Below are 11372 nucleotides of genomic sequence, written 5' to 3'. Positions count from 1 at the left end.
ATATTTACCACTGTTATATCCATAGTACATCTGATAATATACAGTTGTTGACAAGATGTATAAATATTATAATTATCATAAATATTACGAGTATCATGTTGAGTTTTAAATACAAATTACAATAGCAATTAAATTAGCAAGTATAAAATTGGAAACTTGAATAAAACTGTATAACAGTGACGATCTTGTAATATGTTGTTAGCTCTGACTAATTTACAAAAAATTTTAACTCGTTTAAAAATTATTAACAAATGAAATGGATCGTGTAAACATACGTATATTAAATAATTTTAGAAATTCTATATTATTTGCAACATATATACATGTTTAAGTAAATTATTGAGTACTCAATAAAATTATTCTATCTAATCAAAACTTTAGTTTAATTTTAAGAAGTAAATACATAAGTTTGGGTTAGATTAAGTTATTTTTTTTTAGTTGAAGGAGCATGGAACACTTTTTTGCTCCGTCACTCTCTCGTTGAAGCATATTTGCTTAAAAAAAAACAAATATATATATATTCAAATTGTTTTGTCAAAGTTATTAAAAAATAAAATAAAATATATTCCTTTTATTTTCTAATATAACATAAAAAATTTGCGAAAATATATACTGTCGAAACATAATATATAAGAAAGTGATTAACTTTGATTGTTGATAACTTTAATAGATAACAAACGACAGCTAAAACTTTTTGAAAGTTCCTTAGAGCTATTCACAACATTTGTCAAAATTATTTAAATCGATGAGATCGTCATTGCTATGTAGTTTTATCGAAACTTGTAAAGAGTATATAAAAACTTATTGAGATTCTTTTTATTCAGATTCCTGTTCCCTACTTTCTCTTATCAAGTTGTATATATATCTGTGATACGTCTTGTTAAAAGAGATCACGATTATAAATGTGCAATAAGTAGAAATACATGCTTGATAAAACGCATAAAGTTATGTTTATATTGTACATACGTACAAGTAATGTACGTATAGGTAATGTTTTACATTATACACATGTGCATAATTTTACTTCTAACATAAATTACACTTTTTATATCACGAACAAGGCACTAACATCAACATTGTTTTCTTTGTTCATGACATTCCAAATTTTTTATTATAACGGGATAAATAGATAATTTTACAAATCCGTATTGTCGATTTGTGACTACTAATAATTATAAATAAGATAATAGGTTTCGTAATATTATCTTGTTTTACTTCTCCATTGTCTATCAATTGTATTAAACTCAAGTTCTTATTATAGCCATATTCCGATATGTTACTATTGAAAATCTATAGTATACATAACATAAACTGTAGATTTTTAGTACTTGCAACGTATATCCGAACATAGCTTATATCATCTATGCTACGTTACATAAGATCAGATGCTATCATAAATGTGTACTGGTATATTAGTTTGTATGTTTCCAACATTTGTATATCGTTGGTGTCTATATTCATAAGAATACATGCATTATTAATTTTTATTCTAATATATATAATTAAAATGTCAACAAATATCATATCAGCGTGACAAATTTAGAATCATGTCATGCCTCTTTTTTGGAATGTCTTATCAGACTGAACCCTCCAATTACATTTAATATTTAAATAAAGTTAAAATTTCGATGTAAAAATTGAGCGGCGTTATTACGCAAGTTATATATAAAAAGCGGTCAATTGTAAAAATTAAAAGAATCATCTATAAATTCAATATAAAAATTATATATAAAATATGTGTATATATTTACATACATATCAAAAATTTATTCTACAAATGTGAGAGTACCGTAAAAAACCAAAGCGTAAGTAATGATTTAATAAAATTTCTATTGATAAATTCTATAACATACTGTAGTGACACGATGTATCACGATATGCACGTTTTTCAATGATAAATTATTTCACTTATAAATAATTATAAAAATAATTACATGATACAAATATAGAAAGTAAGTTTAGTAAAACCATAACTGAGATCCTTTACAGCTCAGATTTTGGTTTTACATCATTATTGCAATAACAATAGAACTGATGGTTGCATAGAACCATTTTATGAAGCAACATTGACTTGCCCCTGCCCATCGAAGGCCCGGATAGTTAATATTTGGCGTAGAAATTTCTGTAAATATCAAACATACGTGTATGTACAAATATGCATATAAAAATCAATTCAAGGTTTACAATCATACGATGTCTAAACTATCATTACAGCGCTACCATCCAGCCTTAATCTGTTGTCACCATTTTTGCTAAGTCATCAAAATTGATTACTATAGTCATTTTTTCTTCTTGACCTTATATGAAATTTAAAATTTTACATGTGCTTTTGTTATCTCTTTTAATAACAAATTCCTATTCGCTCACTGAGACTGTACTGGACACGTATTATGGAACTACTTAAAATAGATTCCGACTGTTCAATTATTTTCTATTATTTTTTAAAGATAAGAGGATTTTAAAGATAAGGGAATAATAAAATAATTTCAATCTTTTAGTATCTGATTACTCTGCATCATGAACCAAATGCTTAAATACAAATGACATGGCTGATAATCTATTATACTGTCGGAAAAAAAGATAAAAACGATCGTTAAATAATATACAAAAAAATGTTTATGCTTGACCTTTTGCAGCTCGAAGACATGGCTGCGTTCAAGGAATGTGCTATCAACGCTGTTACATCATTCTATTCTATCTTAGTTTTATGTCTAATGAACAATAAAGATAGAATGACATAATAATACATAATACTGATAGCACGATTTCTGAACGCCATAATCCATCCAACACTAAATTACTTGTCAAAGTTAACAATCGGCTGGGTCTGTAAAAAACTTATTTAATTTATCGTGCGTTAATTAAAAGACAATTAATTTCAAGGAATCAAATCGACATTAACTCATATAAAAAAGAATAAATATTAAGTAAATAAAAATAATCCAAATTTAAAGAAACAACACAAAAAAAATTTAATTATTTGATATTTTTTACGAAAAGATTTATAAGTCCACCGTCAACTACTAAGGATCAAAGATTAATAGATAAAAATATTAAGAGGGCAAATCTTTGCACAAAGACACTTTATATATCAGCGGCAGTCTGTCTGAAAGTCAGTTCTGGAAAAATCAGAGGAAAATATAAAAGAGACTGGAATTTTAAACTTTGCTCACAATTCCTTAAACTCTTATTTCATTTAATTTAATAATTTTTTTAATTTTTTTAATATTATGACGTTTATAATCAAATATGTTCAAAACTCGTACACTTTAAATGTTTAAAAAAAAAAAATTTTAATATATATTTTATTCAGTAATTTTATTTGATCACTTTTTTTCGTCATAACTGCATTCTTTTTTTCAATACTAATTTATTTTTTGTTGACTTGAATTTGCCCCCAAAATTTTATTATGCTATTAAGCTTCTTTTGCGTTTTTAATAATACAAGCTAATTTTCTTACAATCCTTGATTCTAAATGTTAAAAAAATTTTTTATATATTTTAATATGTTAAAATTTTATATTGGTCATGGAAATTTCCCATTTTTATCTGGAAAATCTGGAAAAGTTAGAGAACTTTTTAATTTATTTTCTGTGACAACCCTGGTCTGAAAGGTTATCCTTTGTCCCTTTTCCATTTCTATCGATGTATCGAATTTATCGAATTTATTTATTATGTTACTAGGGATAAGTCGAAACCTAATTTTTACGCCCTCGAAACTTTGCAAGATCAAAATTCTTTCGAAACTTTCGAAACTCGAAACTTACAAAATCTGAAATGTTAAGAAAAAAAGATGGTGCAAAAAAATGTGCATAAGATTTATAAGGTAATAAAAAAATTGTTAAAATGATTTATTTTCCATTAAAATATTGATAAAATTGTTTCTGCCAATAAAAATAATTGTATTTATCTGTTAAGTACGGATCGACACATTTTTAGATGTTGAAAGATCAATTTTTTTTTTTATAAAAGCGTAAATATACAGGAACTTTTTATGCGCAATTATTAAAAGGAATATTTTTGTTAAGAAATAAAAATGCATTATTTTTTTCAGAAATTCAGATTTAGAAAATCAGGTCCTAAATTTTTATTAAACATCATTTATACAATTCAGAGATGGAAAATTGTAGATAAAAATTATGTTAACTAATAATTATTTTTGAGTGTAAAAAAACCAAAACTAAAACTTTGAATTGGTTGAAAAGCAGATTATTTATTTGCAACTTTATCTTCACCAGATTTTCTTTACATACTAACTAGATTGCCGATTGCTCGTTTGTGTGCGTTATCTCTTCTACATGCTGTATCCCTCTAACGTGCTGATTTTATTGCGTTTCAAAATTAACATCTCTACCTAAAGATTTCGAGAGTTTCGATAAAAATAACGCGAAGTTTCGAATCCTTAAAACTTGAAACTTTTCAGAGGTTTGAGGATATCCCTAATTGTTATCCTTTCTCTCTCGCTACACTTATTTTATGAACAGCTGTCATTACATATTTTATATATTATCTAGGAATTATTTTCAGTATAATAATATGATTTTAATTGTATGCATTTATACGTATTTAGATATTTAAGCAAGTATAAAAATAAAAAATTAAAACTAAATACCGTGCGCAAATATTTAAAAAGAGTTATTGGCAAAAAAGTCATTATTTTACTTTTTTGAAGGATTGGTAATCCTAAAACTGGATAGTAGCGCTGTAAGAAAATTGTACGTGAAAACATGACTTACCTCGTTAACATTGTAATTAACAAAACTAAAATTACCAAAGGTCCGGAAAAAACTGGAATTACGCCAGTTCCCTGATGAGCTTGACCACAAGCTGGCGGGCAAACAGGGATAATGCTTTCTGTTGAAACAAAAGAGGGAACAAATCTAATACATGCTAGCTATGAAAATAAAAATCGACTAGCTAAGGAATAAAGATGCAAAATTGGAAAATAAGAAATTTATACTAACAAAAATATTAAAAATACACATTGATATAAGTTGAAGATTGAAAATTATAGTTGAGGTAACACGATGATCTACTATTTTCATGCAAAACTACTATTTTGATGAAAAGTTTGTATCCAAGATACAGATAGTAAATCGTTCCAATTATAGACATTGTCTACAGCTAACATATAATACACAAAAATACAACAGGTTATTTCTTTTTACATTTTCTTACCGAAAAGCTCGACTTTCGTTTCAACAGTGCCTAATTTGTTGGCTGCACGACATATGTATTCTCCATATTGCCGTTTTTCTATGGTAATAACTCGAATCGTTGTGTCAGTATATTCATCCGCGGTCGCAAAATGTGATATGCTGTAATGCTGATTATTTGACAACTGTACGTTATCTTTGAGCCAGATGATAGCTGGTGGAGGATATGCTTCTACGTGACATTCCAAATCCATATCGTATTGCAAAGCTTGTCCGAGTCGTGGCCTAGGAGCTGTGATTACTGGCGCGAATTCAACCTCAACGTTCATATTACGTCTAGCACCGCGTCCAACACCATTTTCAGCGATGCAGTAATACGTTCCGCGATCCTCTTTCCGTATGGCAGATATTTTTAACGTGTTACCACTGCAATGTTTGCAATACATAAAATATTGCCTGCTAAGTATTTAATAATGATAATAATTTATTTTAGTTATCATACCGATAGATCGAGCCTCCGGTGGGTAAAATAGCATTGTTTTCTCTGCGCCACGATATCCTTGGTGGTGGAAAGCCATTGGCATAACATTCCAATACGACAGGTTGTCCTTCACTAACCACCAGAGATTGAGTCGAGTTGTCGCTAATTATCGGTTGCCTACGAACTGATAATTCTACTTCTGCACTTACAAGATTGCTTACAGATATTTGTATTCTACATTGATAACGTCCGGCATCTGTTTCTTGTATATCTTTAATCTAAAACGTTAGTTATATATTAATTCCACATTAACAATAATATTTTAAACAACAAATGCCTTAATTAGGAACATTTCGAAATGAAATCTTACTTGTAAAGTATAAGAGCTAGACGCTGTGTCATGTTTAAGAGCAAATCTACTGTCTCTGATTATCAATGCGGTGCCAGTAGAAAGTGCGACTTGCTCGTTTGCTGAGTCTTTATTAACCTTTATCCATAAAACAGGATAATCCTGCGCATACTGAACGGAGCACACTAGTTCTACAGTTTCTCCAATATCCTTAATTTGTTCCTGCGATATGTAAGATATTGTCGGACTACGTTGAGCCGCAACTGAAACAACATGAAATTTATGATTTATCATGTACAGACTAAATCAAGCTGTATGGCTGTGTATTATTGAATAACAACAAAAAGAGATTTTCCAGTTCGAATATGATGTTATCATCGGAATGGTTGCGTGTTTCTGTGATGCGTGTGTATGGTGTGCGTGCGAAATTGTGTTCAATATTCGTATAAATATTCGTACCTGTTTGTAGAAACACGCATATCAAGGCTAGAATAACACGCCTATGCATTATGACACACCCAGCACGGTACTTTAGTCTCGATCCGGAGCGTTTAGCTGTTCCCTACAAAACGTTTATCGCTCTCGTTCTCGAACAAGGAATCCTTCCTCCTTTCTGATTTAAATTCAAACAAACATTTGATTATCGTGAAACGAGAGATTACGATCAGCACGAGGGAACGTAACACGCATAAACTTCTTCTCTGTAGGCGTATACAAACGCACAGTGTCCAGATAACCGTTAACTTACCACACGCTTGGTAAACATGGCGAATGATGCTACGTCTTTAGTCAAGTACGAGATGAAATCTTACTCTGTCACTAATTCATATTTCCACTGGAATTGTTGATATACCTAACTTAATTTAAAATCGCGATTGGTAATTACAAAACTGTAACTGATCGATATAACGTTTTACAAATAATCTCCATAAATTATTGACGCAATTCGATCATTCTCGCGATTGATTTGAACATTTGAATAATCTCGTTTAAGTTTACACTGTTTGAAAGTGCATCTTGCGAAAGTTTTTGAAAAAGAATCATAAAAAAGAAAATTTATACTTTTTACATTTCGATAAAAATTCCGAATATAATAGATTATATTATTTTCAATCCTATAACTTAACCTATCTATCGTTTGATTTTTATATTTATAGACAGGAAAAGCCTTTTGCTATATTTAAACATGTAAAAATAAAAATTAGATACACATATACTCTAGTCAATAATAATGAAAAAAGAAAAAATAGTAGAACAAAAGAAAATGTTTAAATAAAGATATCAAATATATTTTATAAATAAATATTATAAATAAATATTTTATAAATAACATTAATAAAATTTATATGAATCTTATAGTTAACATCTGCTTTGTATTAAATGATAAAATGTTGATTACATCAATAGTTGTCTGAATAGTTATCTGTTAATACACACAAATAATTGATCGATAATCTCAATTTATTATATAAACATATTTTTTATATAATATCAATTTGTAAAACTTGATTTTAATCTATATTTAATTTGAAAGTAATCTTAGATAATTCTAGTTCATCATAAACTTAAACAAGATTGTTTTTAAAAAGTCTGATAAAATCTTTATACATCTCATTATACATCTAATTCACCGATACAGGATTAACAATCAAGATAGTAAAGTAGCGTATGTTTGCTTAAGTAAACGCGAATTCAGAGAAATCAGTGCTGAACTCGTTCAATTGAAATGTAATCTTTTTTAATAAAAAAAGAAAACAATGTAAAGAAGTAATCTTCGGTTATTAATGTTTGCTCGATTGTAATAAAACGGCGAATATGGGTGTCGTGTAGACATGCGCGTTTTTATTCTGTCTGCGATCCATATACGAAACCGATACAACGATTCAAGTTCAAGCTCAAAAGAGGAGTCGATGATATGTTTAATGCGACATGTTATACACATGTTGTGTCCATTGGGTAACCATAGCAATTTCGAAAGCCTCGACATTCCACTGCTCGACCACTTTCACCCCCGCAAAGGGTGAAATCTTTCTCTTTGAAGGCGAAGGTAATACATACGTATACTTTCACAGAATGTGTGACTATATAGATAAGAGATATTATCGGGGGCAATACATATGTGACATATAAGTATTGTTCCTGTTGTCCTCTGTGGTCAGTATATCTCATACTACCGTCGCGAAAGAACGGTTCGATTGAGGACAATTCGTTCATATGAATTTGTTCTCTAATAAGTAGTTAAAAAAAAAAAGAAAAGTTTAAGAATGTACGCGTAAATTTCACCGTTCAATTTCTCATTTCTCTTCGTTTCAACTAATCAAAATTAATTAATTGTCTGCTGCGACAGACAGAGAGACGGTTTAAAAAGGAATAAGTAAATGAAATTTTAACATTAATTTGGAAAAATATTGTTAAAATTCAAAGTTATTAAAAGATCGAGTTGAAGGCGAATAGCGGTTAGCTATTATCCGTTGATTAATCCAAATGTGAAAAGTAAGAGAAATCGATGCAGTGTGAAATTAATACGCATTTTAATGATGGTCCAATATCATGTTCTGCTGCATAAAAACATTCTCGAGACGATTAAATGGATGAGGCTTTTTCGAAGTGTCTTCTCTCGTACCTCCATAAAAAAATTTCGAATACAATACGATCACTGTTTCTTTGAGCGAGGTTGATTCGTGCTCGATTCATAATTAAACAAATGTTCTTCGACGCGAGGTCACCGTTATCTAAGCTATCAATATTGATTGATGCTCGTTTTTTCTTGCGATTAATTATATAAGATGCGATCAAGAAAGTTCATTGAAAGTATTTAAAAGCGCTTCAATGGATATCTAAACGACACTTTAGGAAAATATCAGATTCCTGAGATAATTCTTTTGGGAAATGAATTCTTTCCTACTCATCGCCCTACGCAGATCGATAAATAATCATTGGATCAATCTTCATGAAAAATTGTTGTTTTCGACCAGAGAAAAGATGTTATCGGATCAATCGACGTTTCGAACATTATCCATCGAAAGTCTTCGCGAACGTATCCTAAAAGAAATTTGAAGAAATCAACATGGACGATAAGCTGCAAGTAGACGATGACAGCCAGGTATACTTAGCACCGTTCCAAAAATCGGTTTTGCATCCCGCGCATGTGAGAATATTTCTCATAGTGAGTTATCGTTTAGTAATATAAATATATATAAATACGTGAAGTACGACATCCCCAGAGAATAGAACGAGCACATGTAGAAAAAAATTAAACGAATGATAACACGAAACGTTTACATATTTATGAGTTCGCATTTTCAATATCTAAATAATTCATTTAAATAGAGAATGCAATGTATCTTAATGATAAAACAGTGTGGATTGATATCTCTATCATTTCATGAAGGGAGTATAAAGCAAAAAATTATTCATTATTTTAAATTTACATATGCAGGTTTGGGAACTATAATTTGTTATTTACAGTTAACATTAAGTTATTTGTAAAGTTACAGTGACAGAGCTATTTTATTAGTAATTGTAACTAACTTAATAATTACTTTCATAGAGTTACTTTTTATATTTTAAATTTACTCATCAACATACTGGCTGAAAATAAAGTGCTCAATGAACAGTCTGTAACTATTGCGTGTGCTTGGAATATACTTTTATCTCTGATACTCGATGATAATAAATTTTTTATAAGAATGTATATCATTACATTTAAATATAAATAATAGCAAATAATATATGTACGAAAAAAGGTTCACATATGTTTCTTTTTTTCAAAACTATTTGAAAAATATAAGAAAAATAATATTGTAATAATCTTTACGAGATATTTTATATTTCATTTTAAAATGTGTCTGACTAAAGTATAAAATCTTATAAACTCTTATAAAATCTTATAAAGTCTTATAAACTATGATTTTTTTTATATTCCCACTTTAATACTTTTATATGCAAAATAATTATAGCAATCATGTTATTGAGTTGTCCGGAAAGTTCGTGCCGATGTTGAAGGAAAATTGAAACGCAGAAAATTTAAATTTTAATATACATTTATTAAATTATATAAGTTAGTCGGCACGAACTTTTCAGACAACCCAATAGATAAAAAAATCATATAATTCTTATAATTTAAAAAATCGTCATGACCTTTTCACATGACCATAATAAATTGATTTTTTTTTCGAAAATTAAAATTTTATCATTATTTGTCCTCTTCAAACTATATAACTTTTGTGTGCATTTAAGACATTTTTCTCCAAAATAAAATAAAATAAAATAAAATTTTGAAAGATACTATTTAAAATGTGGGATCTCTATAGGATATAATTATATATGAGCAATTTTTTCTTATTTCTTTTTCTTATAATAAAAAAAAGAATACAAAAAAGATTCTTTTAATTATTTTTTGTCTTAACAAACAATATAATTTTACAAAAAAAAAAAGAAACATATTAAGAAACATATATATATTATATAATTTATTTTATGTATTTAAATATATTTTTAAACGAAATAAAATTTTTTTAAGCTAAAATATAATTATCACATAATATTTGTAAATATTAATATTAAGCGAAAAGTTTTTTTGTATGAATATGTCTTAATATTGATTTTATAATTTCGATTCAAAATATATGTATATATTAATTTTTTAGAAATAATATAGCGTATGACTGAATGTTTAAGTATAATAAGTGAAATGATTTAACAATTTTAGAATATAAGATTTTTGTATTTAAAACAATAGTGCAAAAATTACAAAAATTTATTCGAAAAGTAACTGAAAAATAATAACATTAGTTTCTTTATTATAGTTTTAAAGTTATTATAATTGTAAAGCCTAAGACATAATTGGAAGCACAGGCAATAGGAACAACTGGAAATAAAAGATTTTAATCTATCAGAAATTGTGTATAGATGCACAGTTTCTGATAGATTGAATCTATCTTATTTCTTATTTCTATTGCTTGTGCTTTTCAAATGTCTCAAATTTAACGTGTTACTTTTTAAAATTAGTACTTGTAACTAGTTACATTTTGAAATAAAGAATTATAACTGTAACTAGTTATTTTTACAAAAGCTACAATATTTACTATCAGTGCTGAAAATCTGTAGTGCACATAACGCAATAGATTTTCAGTATTGGCAGTGAATATTGGAACGTACCTAAAGTAACTTTCTCATTTCTGTCTATATGTATAGATTCGCCGAATCTAATTACTAATATAATCAGCGTAATCCTATTCCTTTTCTGCTACGTAGTACATTAGCAGAAATGTTGATTTTTAAAAGCGATTAAGGCCGGTATCGATCCTCTGATTGAATTTTATTCTTCGCTAATTCATTTCTATCTTTCGCTCGTATCGTCACTGATTCCATTAGATATATAAGA

At 28.3% G+C, this 11372-nt stretch overlaps 2 protein-coding genes across 2 annotated transcripts in view; one reads left to right on the top strand and one right to left on the bottom strand.

The window, feature by feature from the left end:
* Positions 1–1886: 1886 nt before the first annotated feature.
* LOC108687779 (lachesin-like) lies at positions 1887–6738 on the bottom strand. The gene is made up of 6 exons (XM_018193728.1): positions 6446–6738; positions 6008–6249; positions 5659–5915; positions 5179–5582; positions 4737–4854; positions 1887–2122 (listed from the first exon to the last, which is right to left on the bottom strand). The coding sequence occupies exons 1-6, from the start codon at positions 6492–6494 to the stop codon at positions 2101–2103; spliced, it is 1092 nt and encodes a 363-aa protein (XP_018049217.1). The 5' UTR covers positions 6495–6738; the 3' UTR covers positions 1887–2100.
* Positions 6739–8522: 1784 nt separating this feature from the next.
* LOC108687781 (anoctamin-4) overlaps positions 8523–11372 on the top strand; it is an 8208-nt gene continuing 5358 nt past the window's right edge. The window contains exon 1 of the mRNA XM_018193730.1: positions 8523–9089. Coding sequence (XP_018049219.1) covers positions 9054–9089 — 36 coding nt within the window. The 5' untranslated portion in view covers positions 8523–9053. The remainder of the gene's footprint in view (positions 9090–11372) is intronic.

This window comes from Atta colombica, unplaced genomic scaffold (genome assembly GCF_001594045.1).
Source record: "Atta colombica isolate Treedump-2 unplaced genomic scaffold, Acol1.0 scaffold216, whole genome shotgun sequence".
Lineage (NCBI taxonomy): Eukaryota > Metazoa > Arthropoda > Insecta > Hymenoptera > Formicidae > Atta > Atta colombica.
The sequence above is the reverse complement of the archived record's forward strand: the minus strand, read 5'-3'. Positions and strand labels throughout refer to the sequence as shown.

Excerpts from the sequence above, each read along its gene's own strand:
- LOC108687779 (XM_018193728.1), bottom strand. The coding sequence starts at position 6,494 with ATGCATAGGCGTGTTATTCTAGCCTTGATATGCGTGTTTCTACAAACA. Across the intron at positions 6,250-6,445 it reads ATGCGTGTTTCTACAAACAG|TTGCGGCTCAACGTAGTCCG; the intron begins GTACGAATATTT and ends ATGTTGTTTCAG. Across the intron at positions 5,916-6,007 it reads CTAGCTCTTATACTTTACAA|ATTAAAGATATACAAGAAAC; the intron begins GTAAGATTTCAT and ends CTAACGTTTTAG.